At 40.5% G+C, this 13,737-nt stretch overlaps 1 protein-coding gene across 5 annotated transcripts in view; it reads right to left on the reverse strand.

Annotated features, from left to right (window-relative positions):
* Window positions 1-9,966: 9,966 nt before the first annotated feature.
* Window positions 9,967-13,737, reverse strand: part of LOC129740673 (putative SLC9B1-like protein SLC9B1P1) — a 111,258-nt gene continuing 107,487 nt past the window's right edge. For all 5 annotated transcript variants that reach the window (XM_055732415.1, XM_055732416.1, XM_055732414.1 and 2 more), the window contains exon 8: window positions 9,967-10,354. In XM_055732415.1, the coding sequence (XP_055588390.1) occupies window positions 10,061-10,354 (294 nt within the window). In that variant the 3' untranslated portion in view covers window positions 9,967-10,060. The remainder of the gene's footprint in view (window positions 10,355-13,737) is intronic.

Consider the following 13,737-nt stretch of genomic DNA (forward strand, 5'->3'; position numbering starts at 1 on the left):
AGCACTAAATTTTAATTCGGAAGTCCGGACTTCCGATCCCGAACTTACTTCCGAACTTTTGACAGTTGTGTTTGAAAAAATAACAGTGTATTATATGCGTTGCCACACATAAATCTGTATCCACCAGAGTATCTCTACATACATTACACTCTTACGGACAAGAATGGAATACACAAACGATTCAAATGAATTTGTGGCAACGTTGATTTTATGTGAAATTGAAAACAGAAAATTTCGAGGCGCACGCTTCAATAAAACGACTCAATATGTTTTGGTCAGAAGTCAGCCATGATGCCAGTTCACCAACGACGTATATAATTTTTTTTATCTAAACGCACAATATTATGGATTTTCTCAACTTAAAATTTTCCATTATCGAACATGACGAGCGATGAAACGTGCCTAACAGTTCATACGGCCTGTTCAAAACTGACCAAAATTTTATTTTTTTTCTCAATTTGTTTTTGACAGTTCTCTTTAGAGTGTTTGGAGACATCTGGTGCTCAAGCCAAAAAATAAAAATTGGTTAAAAACAGTCGTTGGAAATTTTACACAAGTTTCGTAGGCTACCTTGTACGTCTGTTCTCTGTGTATCTACGTAAGTGCTAGAAAAATCTCAATTTCTCGCTATCTCCAAGCAGCTTTAAAACACGTCAACTCACGGAAAACCTTACATTTTTTCGAATATCTATAAAAAAAGATTTCCACAGAGCTCTACTTTAATTCTTGCTTAAAACTAAGTCTTCATATAGCTAGACTATGTTTTTGGACCAAATTTTCAAAATTTGGCCATTGTGGACAACCAAATTCTCAATAAGTGTTGAGAATTCATAAAAATTTCGATAATCATTCTATAAGTATTTCAAATTGCAGAGGCCGCTAGAGTGATATCAGAAAATGTCATCTTTTTCTAGAAGCTACATTATAAACAATCGCCCTCTTAATATTCGAAGGGTATTATAGCTAATGATAAAACGGATCAAAATTTTCAGAAAATCCTGATTGCAATGAGCAAACATAAGTCGAACAACTATCGAATCAGTTTTATAAGTTCTGGTTTGCATAATGGAAGGTAGACTCGCAATTGATTTAATGCAGCTCCCGAGTGGAATCACGGATTGATGCGTGTTGGGAAAAATATAATAAAATCATCAGCTAAGCGCTTAGCTGATCATCCTAGTGAGCCAAAGAGTTTCTAAGTAAAGTAACTATTTGCTGCAATGTGGTCGGCATCAGATCGAAATAAGTAAGCACTTGTGTAGCTACCTACTGGACTAATGAACCTAAGAGAGAATCAATTTAGCCAGCCTACTTGATTGTTGTTCCATTTAGCAATATTCAGCCTAGTGGAAGCCATTAGTCTACTTTTCGGTAGAAAATTTTGTTGAAAGCACTTTCGAGACTGATCTTGTTAGCTTTGGATACAATGAAATTCTGACATTTAATAATATTTTATTTCTGGAAGGTTATCTGTTTCATGAAAGGAAGAAATATTTCAAAAATGTTTTTGAAATAAAAAAATAAAGATAGTTTATGACTTCTTCAGATTCAACTCGATTATATTTTTGATATATTCGATAAGACTAGTGTCGTGTTTTAACGAATCTATATTGAGAGATTCACTGTCTGTCACACACAAAAATAGATCAATGACTGAATTTGTTTTGTTTGTAACAAACGTCGCCTTAGACATTTATTTTGTTCTATTTATTTTCAGTGTTGCCAAATGCAACTTTTATTTTATTTTATTATATTTTTAATAAAATTTGAATTATATTCTGCAAGTCTTTCGTCTCACCCCTACATTCCTTCTCACCTTTAATCTCAATTAAAACATATTATGCATCTTCTTTTGTTTTTTATTCTGAAAATAAAATTTTATACAAAATTTCCTAAATTTATATTCCATATTCCACATCTTTATTCTCCAGATTACAAATTTTATTTCAATTTCTGCATATTCTCCATCTCATCTCTACATTCTTTCTCAACTCTATCTCAATAGAATCTTTTATTTACAGACTTTTGTCTTTCTAAAATAAAAATTGATTAGGTTACGAATATCCTTCATCTCAATTCTACATTCCGTTCTTAGCAAAAGCTTTTCAAATCTTAAAATTTTATTAATTTTCTGCATATTCTTCATCTAATCCGAAAATATTCTTCACAAAAGCCTTCCCAATCGGTGCATTTTCTCTCGCTTTGTTTTTTTAACAGATTCGAGAAAATCTAAAAACATTGTTAGCAACAGCTTCCTCAAAATGTGCTTTTCTTGTCACTCTGTCGCTGTTTACTAGAGTCGGAATAATTAGACAGAATTGTTAGAAACACATAGAGGGTTTTACAGTATTAAACAGTAACATAACTTAACGCCATATTCAACAGACCGTCGTTTTGGAGTTCAAGATAAGTGCAATGTTTTATATTGTGTCAGATATCATTTTCTAAACGTTTTTTTTACGCTGTTTCTAATCGTTTTATAACTACTACAGGAACTGTTATGTAACAATATTTGCGAATTCGGTAAGAAAATTCTGTCTTATTCCACCGGAAGGCGAAATCAACATAAACAATCAGCAGCAGCAGCCTTAAAAATCTGCGCTTCTAAAGCCCATCCGCTATTTTCTATCGGAGGGCCTAATCAAAACAATCAGCAGCAATAGTTTTCAAAAATCTGCGCTTCTGAAGCCAAACCGTCTTTTTCCACTTTACGGCTAAATCAAAACAATCAGCAGCAGCGGCCTTAGAAATCTGTGCTGCTAAAGCCCATTCCGACATATTCACCGGAAAGCCAAATCAAAACAATCAGCAGCAGCTGCCTTAAAAATATGCGCTTCTAAAGCCAAATCCGACTTATTCCATCGCAAGGCAAAATCAAAACAATCAGCAGCAGCAGCCAAAAAAATCTGCGCTTCTAAAGCCAATCCGTCTTATTCCACCGGAAAACCAAATCAAAACAATCAGCAGCAGCAGCCTTACCCAAGTAACACTGATTGTTCTATAAGATTCTCCAGGCCTCTAACGAAAATTAAAGTTTGTCTTCTAGCCGGTTATAAAACCTGAAATGTTGCTTGGGTTGAAAACCTGCGCTTCTAAAGCATATCCGTCTTATTCCACCGAAAGGCCAAATCAAAACAATCAGCACAGCAGCCTTACAAATATGCGCTTCTAAAGCCAATTCCGTCTTATTCCACAGAAAGGTTAAATAAAAAAAAACAATTAGCTGCAGCAGCCGTAAAAATTTGCGCTTCTAAAGCCAATTCGGGCTCATTCCACCGGAAGGGCAAATCAAAACAATCAGCAGCAGCAGTCTTAAAAATCTGCGCTTCCAAAGCCAATTCCGACTTATTCAACCGGAAGGCCAAATCGAAACAATCAGCAGCAGCAGCCTTAAAAATCTGCGCTTTTAAAGCCAATTCCGACTTATTCAACTGGAAGGCCAAATCAAAGCAATCAGTAGCAGCAGCCTTAAAAAATCTGCGCTTCTTAAGCCAATTCCGACTTATTCAACCGGAAGGCCAAATCAAAACAATCAGCAGCAGCAGCCTTTAAAAATCTCTGTTTCTAAAGCCAATCCGTATTATTCCACCGGAAGGCCAAATCAAAACAATCAGTAGAAGCAGCCTTAAAAATATGCGCTTCTAAAGCCTATCCGTCTTATTCCAACGCAAGGCCAAATCAAAACAATCAGCAGCAGCAGCCTTAAATATCTGCGCTTCTAAAGCCAATCCGTCTTATTCCACCGGGAGGCCAAATCAAAACAATCAGCAGCAGCAGCCTTACAAATCTGGGCTTCTATAGCCAATTCCGTCTTATTCCACCGGAAGGGCAAATCAAAACAATCAGCAGCAGCAGTCTTAAAAATCTGCGCTTCTGAAGCCAATTCCGTCTTATTCCACAGAGAGGTTAAATATAAAAAAAAACAATCAGCAGCAGCAGCCTTAAAAATCTGCGCTTCTAAAAACAATCCGTCTTATTCCACCGGAAGGCCAAATCAACACAATCAGCAGCAGCAGCAGCAGCCACAAAAATCTGCGCTTCTTAAGCCAATTCCTTTTTATTCAACAGGAAGGCCAATCAGCAGCATCAGTCTAAAAAATCTGTGCTTCTAAATCCAATTCCGTCTTATTCTACCGGAAGGCCAAATCAACACAAACAATCAGCAGCAGCAGCAGCCTTTAAAATCTGCGCTTCTAAAGCCAATCCGTCTTTTTTCATCGGAAGGCCAAATCAAAACAATCTGCAGCAACTGCAGCTGCAGCAACACCCCGAATCAATTGGGTGGTGCTGATAGCAGTGAGAGGTCCGAAGTTCGAGGTCAGGTTCGAATGCTCCAGATGGAGGATAAGCCCAGATCGGAGATTCGAAGAAGCTGTTCGAGAGGGTTACTCTCGGGATGTGGAGCTACGCTGCAGTTAGCAAGCGTGAGCGGATCCAAGCCAGCAGTTTATTTTTCCTGTGGATTTGGAGATATTATGCACGACCGGTTGTTGCCAGCACCTTCAGCAGTGCATCAAGGCCAGATTGGGCGCATGCCGCTGAAGGTTTCCTCCGGCTGTTCAGAGCAATAGAAGCGTTGGAGAAACTGGACAGCCTTTAAAGCTGCAAGCCGAGAGTATAATTCTCGTGCTTTTGAGATGCGGGAGCTTCTCTTCGACGATTGGAAACTGTTCTGGGTGCATTGGGCGACGGTTAGTCGCTAGCGCAGTCAACCTGGTGTTGCTGTGGATTTCTGCAGAGAGTGCAGATTCTCGAAGTCATCGCGAAATGAAGGCTTTGAAAGGAAACGCGAAGAAAGCGGCAAGAGGTTGTTTTTCTGAGGTTACCAGAAAACAACGTTCGAGAAAGCAATACGCTGTACATTCACAAATGGTGCGAGACGAGAGCCTGCTGGTGGACGTTCGAAATCTTCAACGCCAGTTGAGATCACAACAGCGAAAAACGAAGAAATTGTGAAAGCTTTCAAAACTGGAACAATGCATTTGAGCAGTATAATTGGGAGTCAATTGTTCCAAATATACTATTTGATGAACTTGTGATCCCAGATTAGAAGGACAACATACTTTCGGTCAGGAAGTGCATTGAGAATAGGAAAAGGGTTACTTTTCTCTGAAAACTGGTAACGTTTGTGTTTTCAGGGGAGGTTTTCGCTCGAGTGAAACTTCTGAACAACGAGTACAGCCTTGATTTGTTGTTGCAGCCTAATCGAGACGATGTTGTTCATGAACAGATGGTCATCGACAAGAATGTTGAGATTCCATCCGAAGTCTTCACATCTGAGCGGTAAGCCGATGGGTACAAGCCAGAACACTCTAGAAGTTAGACGAAGTGCACGAAATCGAAAACACATCCAAGCGGTCAGCCGATGTGCCTACGACAGAACACACATCTCAGCGGTTAGCTGTGTCTGATGTGCCTGCTAATCTCAATCATACTGAGAGTGTGGTTGTAGATGATCAAGACGAGTGCGACTACGAGAGTAGCATGGAATTTCCTGAAGATGATGATCAAGATTCCCTCAATCTCGTACCGAGTCTGAGGTGCAGTCAGCGAATCAGAGAAGCTACTAAGCGCTACGTGGCTAATGTAGCTGCTGATATTAATGAAGAGCCACGCCTCAAATCATCAGATTTGTACGCGGCCTGGTAAACGGTTGGCTTACCCTAGATCACAGATTGCGTGACATGAACGTTCGCTGGACGAAGCTGAACGATGATGAGGTTATCACCGAACAACCGTTCAAAGAAATTGATCGGTTGTCTATAATATCTGGCACCATTTTCGAGACCAGATATCTGTGCTGCGGTTAGCGCACTGAGCAAATACCAGGCCAGCCCGGATAGGCATTGGCAAGGCCTGAAACATATTCTGCAATACCTTTGAGGTACAACCGATACGGCGTTGGTATTCCGCAGAAACGCGAAATCGGAACCACTCATCGAATGTGCTGATGCAGATTTTGCCAACGACTCCGTTGATCAACGATTTGTATCAGGCTACGCTTACATGATCCAGTATGCATCCAGTACCTGGAAGAGGCGCGGACCCATCAGCGGATGAAGCATCTGGACGTGAAGTATGCATTCACATCCCTACTGAGGATCAGCCAGCTTCACGAAGGCGTTATCAAGACACCCGAAGCTGATCAGCTTTGTCAATTTACGTATTGAGGGCAGTTTCTCAACGCAACCGGAACAACAGCAAACGATTTCTGCTGCCACGAGTAGAACCAAAACATTGTTTGTTTTGGTTCCTTTTGCTAAATTCAATTCGCAATCGAGAACAAAAGATTGCTGACGACAGGTGATGACGATAAACGCGGTACAAATGTTTACGTCATCACACGGTTAAGCGAGACTACTCAAATTGGATTCGTGGTAACACAACAGTGTTTCCAGATTTTCTGGGTAAGCGTATCAAACTACTCATTGAGAAATCAGTACTTTCCCGGTTAAGGAATATGAGAAGTGGAAAGTGACAAATAGCTATCGCTAATGTATTGGGTTGTTGTTTAAGGACTTGATGAATAAACCTGTAACTCTATTACAAACACTAAACCTGCGTTGAATTACCCATTTCAACAGTTTCATGATTATTCTCTTTTACACATTAGATTTTATGAAATAATCTTGATTCCGCAGAGCACTTTTTTTCCACATTTTTGGTTCTCAACGCCAACAGTTGTATAAAAAAGAAAAAAAGTAAACTTATGCTTTATTAACTCGTTGATCAATTTAACCTTCCAAAGCCGTTCGCTAAATATCCGTTTCGGGGAAATATGAGTTGTAATTTGATTTCGTTCTCCTGGCTGTAAATGTTAACCGATTTTGATGATATTATATTCATTGTGTAGGTAATTTATTCTAATTACTCAACATTTCAAAATAAAGTCGATATGTATTACCAGGTTTTCAGAAACTGGTTCAGAAAGTTAAAAGTCCGAAAAATCGATTTTATTTTTAAAATACTCATAACTTCTGACAGCTTTTCTGTATTTAATTATTTCATTGATGTTTGAAATTGTCAAGAATCCATCTATCCGACAATGTATAGATATGTTGGGGTCCAATGAAAGTTTTTACCGCTATGACAGATCTTCCGGTAGAAAAAAGTCTTACTTTAAAAAACGACATCCAGTTTAGGCTTTGCTTAGCTGTATTTCATTTCTCAATGAACCGATTTTAAAAACTCAAATTTTAGTTTTTTGGCGTTAATTTGATCATTACTTTCATAGAACATACTTGGTCTGTCAAAACTACCAGTTCATCAGTATATTGGAATGATGATAAAGATGTTTGAAATGTGCGCTTCGGGTCATATTGACCCGAACGGCTTTGGAGGGTTAAAACAAGGTGAAGAAGATAATTTTCGTGGTTTTCAATCATTCATATTTAAACAACCTAACACATTGTGGTAGTAGGCAAATTCAATGCTTGATATTGTGTTCGCGAACTTCTTCTCTGGAAATTTTTTACAGCGATTGGACCATGAAAGGTATGAGAGAAACGTGAAAACTAATCAACTTATCGATGCTGTGTTCCATTTCTAAACCTATCCTCAAATGCTGCTTATGATAACAACTTGCTCTAAAAACAAATATGCAGCCATGAGTTCCATCACTGCAGATTAATAAATTATTCAAAGCTATGAAAGTTGCTAACAATACCCGCAGCATTAATTTGAAAGCATTTTCATGTGCCCCCATCTTTCAGAAAAGAATGACGAATGACATTTCATGAGTTTGAGCGATCCATCGGCAGGACTTTTATTGCCCTTCGTCTATCAGGAGAGAGCAGTAAGGTTCTGGCTAGAAATTGCTGATGCCCGGTTTGAAGCCCGCTTCGCAAGGAAGCTGCACCAAACATCAACTGACCGCCCACTCTGGAACAATCCGTTAAAGAGTTAAGTAATGTTTAAAACTTGCACCGACTCACGCTCCGACTGGGCACGAAGAAACAAAAACTTTGACCGAACTACCATAAATCATGAATATTCAACACTTTCTTGCATAAATGTTCTGCCCTGTCAGCAGCACAATTCGGGCATGGGGCGTGGTGAGCGATTTCATTTTCGGTTGGGTTTTGTTTTTCCCAAACTCTTCATCTGCGAGTTCGGGTCCGAAATCAGGCTGCCGGACCTTCTCCTAAAACTGTCACGTTATGGGAAAAGTTATTTTTGCTCCCGGTGAAAACTTCCGGGCGCGCATCGAAATGCGGCTGCAACCACGATCTTTCTTTGAGTTCTGCCGGTTCCACCCAAAAAGGTCAGTCAAAGTTTTTCGGGAACATAACTTTTTTGCTATCAAACGATTACCTGATCATCATAAATATGCAGCGCACCTGCTGCCATTTTTCATTGAGGGAATTCTTCGCTGCATTATTGGACCTGATAAGGAAATCAATTGGAAAACACGCCGAACCGTGGGGCAGACTCTTTTGTGAGAAAGTTTGGAATAAATATTAAAAAAATGTAGGAAAGAAAAGCGCAACCCAATCAGGATGGAAGAAACTCATTAAGATAATGAAATACTAGAGCATTATTTTCGTTTGTCGTCCATCAATGTTTTTTTATAGAAGATTTTTGAAAAAGCTGTTATTATTCATCACTCGAGGTGGGGGTAATCGGGACCTATAAATTGAGACACTTGATAAACTTGAATACCGTGATGATTGCTAAATGCTTTTTTTCAACTTTTACCGCAGACACCATCTCCTAAACGTTTTTGCGCTGTTTCTAATCGTTTTATAACTACTGCAGGAACTGTCATGTTACAAAATTTTCGTATTCGGTAAACCAATTCTCATTCCACTGGGAGGCCAAATCAAAACAATCAGCAGCAGCAGCCTCAAAAATCTGCGCTTCAAAAGCCAATCCGTCTTATTTCACCGGAAGGCCAAATCAAAACAATCAGCAGCAGCAGCCTTAAACATCTGCGCTTCTAAAGACAATTCCGTCTAATTAGCAGCTTTAAACAATCTGCGCTTCTTAAGCCAATTCCGTCTTATTCCAATGAAAGGCTAAATAAACACAATCAACAGCAGCAGCCTCAAAAATCTTCGCTTCTAAAGCCAATCCCTCTTATTGCACCGGAAAGCCAAATCAAAACAATCAGCAGCAGCAGCCTGAAAAATCTGCGCTTCTAAACCTAATCCGTCTTATTCCACCGGAAGGCCAAATCAAAACAATCAGCAGCAGCAGCCGTAAAAATCTGCGCTTCTGAAGCTGATTCCGTCTTATTTAACTGGGATTCCAAATCAAAACAATCATCATTAGTAGCCTTATAAAATCTGCGCTTCTAAAGCAAATTTCGACTTATTCCACCGGAAGGCCAAGTCAAAACAATCAGCAGCAGCAGCCTTGAAAATCTGCGCTTCTAAAGCCAATCCGTCTTATTCCACCGGAAGGCCAAATCAAAACAATCAGCAGCAGCAGCCTTAAAAATCTGCACTTTTAAAGCCATTTCCGTCTTATTCCACCGGAAGCCAAATCAAAACAATCAGAAACAGCAGCCTTAAACAATCTGCGCTTCTGAAGCCAATCCGTCTTTTTTCATCGGATGGCCTAATCAAAACTATCAAAACGATCAAAACTATTTTTGTTCATCACGTAGTGTATCTCCTCAATTAAAAAAAAACTCGTTCATGGAATTCGTTCTCACTTTGAAATCAAACTATCGCCTTAAACTCTACCCAGTCCAATGAAAGTGAGTATCATTTGAAGGTAAATTCATTACAGAATGAGTTGTGGTTATGCTTCGATCTTTGCCCAGCTAATGGAATACTCACCGTTTCGCGCTGATGTCAAATAGCATGTCAAAAGCCATGAGTATCCTTCGAACGCAGTTGTACCAAATAGGCTTTTTTGAATGCCGGTCTGCTAAATCTTTCTACTCGCTTCGAAAAAAGGGAAATGTGTGGGCAAATAAATTGAAAAAAAACGTTACTTTTAAATTATATTTTTCTCTTATTTATATAGAAAGTACTGGGTTACCCGTTAAGCACTGATTTAAGTGGACCAGTTTTATTTTCCAAAGTGTAGGAGAGTAAATTTTTCCCTTCCGTCAAATACCGTTATGCTGCGTGGGTGCCCGTTTGAGCCACCGGGGAGCCAACTTTATCATCAGCAACGCCCCGAGGGGAGCGGTAAAAATGATGGCCAGCACCGTCACGATCAGAACCGTCTGGGCCCTCGGGTACGCGTCTTCGGCGTTGAGACTGCGGGCCAAATCCAAGGCTGCCGGGCCCAGAGCAGCCTGCACCGTTGCTTTCGGGAAGCCGGACAGAGTGACGTAGGCCTTCTCCTTCCAGTTCAGATCACTGCCCAGCGTCGACAAATAGGAGAACAGCAAACGAAACTGAGGATGGGAAAGTATCATTTTAATGACCGATTGTTGATAGAAGTTATTCACAAAATTGACCGTAAGAAAAATTTAATCTTCTTAATTAGGCCGGAATTCTTTCTCTATCAAATCTCACCCCACTCCCTTCGATTTTGCTGAAAATCCTGAGGGGCATCCACCCCTCTAGTGATGCGTTAATTCCAAGTGATCAGAAGAGAAAAACCAAATTATATCAAGATGGGATATTTTGATATTCTTTTTTTCCTATCAAAACGAGATTACAGATTTGAAATGATAAATGGATAGACACATGTGTTTCCACATGGCGGTCGAACCATCCATAATCAACTGCATCGCAGAAAAAGTGCCGGCTCTATTCGGTACTTCTTCTTCGATACAGTTGAATGGTGAGAGACAAAAATTTCAGTATGTGGTCAAGTTTCTATTGAAAATGCTCTTCGCTCTTTTCAACACCTCAGTAACTTTCTTCCTATAAAGCCGCTCCCAATTTCAAAATTTTATATCAAACTAAATCTAGCATACAATCTTTCATGTAATATTTGTCTAACACTAAAATGCTTGTATGCGGCATTCGAAACGTTGACGTCGTAGCGTGCAGTCACATTCATACCCGCTCTTCAGTTATCAAGAAAAAAAAGTGTGGTAAGTTTTTAATGCGTCGCGTTTCCAGCTCAACACATCCGGACTTCATTGCGTCGTTTGGCATTTCTGACAATTCAGTCAATAAACCATTGGATTCGGATTTTGTGGCCATTTACCAAAGGGCCTGGACATTTGGAGGACCCAGGACATCGCCTCAGATGACGGAGCGGGCCCTTTAGGTGCTGATACATTTTCGAAGAATGATCTCTCAAAATCATCCAAAGAATCTGCGCCCCCTCCCATCAGAGTGTATACTGAAAGTTCAACTTTTGCTGGGCCTAGAGTGGTTTTTTTCGGCCTAAACCAAATGGAAAACCTTTGAATGTTATTTGGATTTTGAAAGATCTGGCCAGGTGGCCCTCTGTGATCAACGTTACGAAGGTAGAACCCAACAAATTGCGGTTGATCGTAGCTAGCCTCAAAGCAGCCAACGAAATTTTTGCCAGCAATCATTTTTATTTAGAGTACCGAGTATGTGTTCCTTCTGGAGAAGTTGTTGAAATCGAGAGAGTGATATCTGAAATGAGCCTGTTGGTGGAGTATGTTAAATCCAACGGCGTTGGCAATTTTGGAGGGCTTGACTCAACTTCGGTCAAAATCTTGGACTGTTGGCAACTCGTGACTGCCAACTTCAATGGAGTTAAAAAGTACTTCCCGTCAGTCTCATTTCGGGTAACTTTCGAGGGTACTGCACTCCCTCATTTCGTATTAATCGCTAGAATGTTAAGGCTCCCTGTTAGGCTTTTTGTATCCCGTCCTATGTATTGCGAGAATTGTGTGAAATTGAGACACATTGCATCCCACTGCACGAATAAACTACGTTGTTCCTGTTGCGGCCTCAACTCAATCAAATAACGTCTACTCTGTGCTGCCAGTTGACGATATTGACACGATTATTTATTCATTTTTTTTTATATAGTACTCACGACATAACTTGACGAACATAATTCCTAAAATTCACTCGGTCCATGGCAACCGTTCTCCAATTCCTCGGGCACCCCACGTTCGCCAGATCACGCTCCACTTGGTTTAACCACCTCGCTCGTTGCGCCCCCGCTCGTCTTGTTCCTACCGGATTTGTAGCGAACACCTGTTTTGCAGGACAGTCATCCGGCATTCTCGAAACATGTCCCGCCTAGCGTATCCGGCCAGCTTTCACCACCTTCTGGATACTGGGTTCGCCGTATAGTCGCGCGAGCTCGTGGTTCATCCTTCGCCTCCACACTCCGTTCTCCTGTACGCCGCCAAAGATGGTTCTTAACACTCGTCGCTCGAATACTCCGAGTGTACGCAGGTCCTCCTCGAGCAATATCCATGTCTCGTGCCCGTAGAGAACAACCGGTCTAATGAGCGTCATATACAGGTTACACTTCGTGCGAGGGCTAAGTCTTCTCGACCGCAGTTCCTTGTGGAGTCCACGATATTGACACGAATAATACTGAAGAAGGACAGCCACTTCTTATATAAGGGAGCTCTCGGAAGCATTCAAAGGTGACTTCTCCCATAATCCCTAAAAAAGCCCCTCTAGGCAGCTAGTCAACAAACAGTCCCAAGAAATCGACATACCACCTGGTTTCCGCGGGAAAACTACAATCTCTAGTGATCCAGCAGACGCGGGAACATCAAAAATCCTAATACTTAATATGATATCCTCCACAGCAGCTGCGCAGTCAGGATTTTTAAGTTGTCAGACATTTTGAACAAGCTTTTTTCGTTTTTTGATGCATCGGACTTTATCAGAAGCATAGTAAAGGCAATGCTTCCTATTGTAAAGACACTTTTCCAGCAATTGATGCAAACTTGGCCCCTTCTTTCAGTGTTTATCTTTCTCGATGGCTACTTTACGCCGAGAGATCGGAGATATCACTGTTAAACAGTATCTCATTCCATAATTTTAATACTATCCGTCTGGATCGTAACGATTCTTTTGGAGGGGTGCTTTTGGGGATCAATCACTCTTTTTATAGAATGCACCTTCATTTATCGGGCGGAATTGAAGCTGTTGCTTGTCATACAACTATAAGAGATAAGGACTTATGTGTTGTCAGTTCGTACTGGCCTCAGAGAGTTACAGTGGATCGAATTCACTTAAAGAACTTGTGCTCAGTGCTCAGCGCTCAGTTTATCCTGGGTGACTTCAATTCACATGGAACAAATTGACCTCCTGCAAGACAAAGTGAAACTGACCTCTCACTCTGCTCAAACTCACTATCATTGGATTGCCAGTGGAAGGTAATCCCTGATCCCAATGGAAGTGATCACGGGAAACATCCTTGAGTACCTTTAAAGAGTGGCGCGAAGCATGCGTAATCGATCATCAACGAATGAAAGTGAGGAATATTCAAATAGATGGAAATTCAACTTCGCATGGAAATTCTCTCCAGATTCTGCACCTGTACAAAAAATAACCCGGAATGTTCCTCTATATAGGTGTGTCCATTTTACCTCCGGGAATTGTTAAAATAAAATTTAACTTGTTGAAAAGCCGTCCGGTTGACACAAAATTTCGATTGTTCAATTTATTTAATCAATTCTTGGAGCACAACATTGTTTCCCAAGAGTGAAGTTAAGAGAGAGTCATTGCTATCCAAAAGCCCGTTAAATCAGTGTCTGATCCCAATTCGTACCGTCCGATAGCGATGTTGTCTTGCATTCGGGAATTGATGGAGAAAATGATTTTGTTCCGAATGGATAAATGAGCGGACACAAATGGTTTCCTTTCAGATACTCAATTT

The sequence above is a fragment of the Uranotaenia lowii genome, chromosome 1, assembly GCF_029784155.1.
Source record: "Uranotaenia lowii strain MFRU-FL chromosome 1, ASM2978415v1, whole genome shotgun sequence".
NCBI lineage: Eukaryota > Metazoa > Arthropoda > Insecta > Diptera > Culicidae > Uranotaenia > Uranotaenia lowii.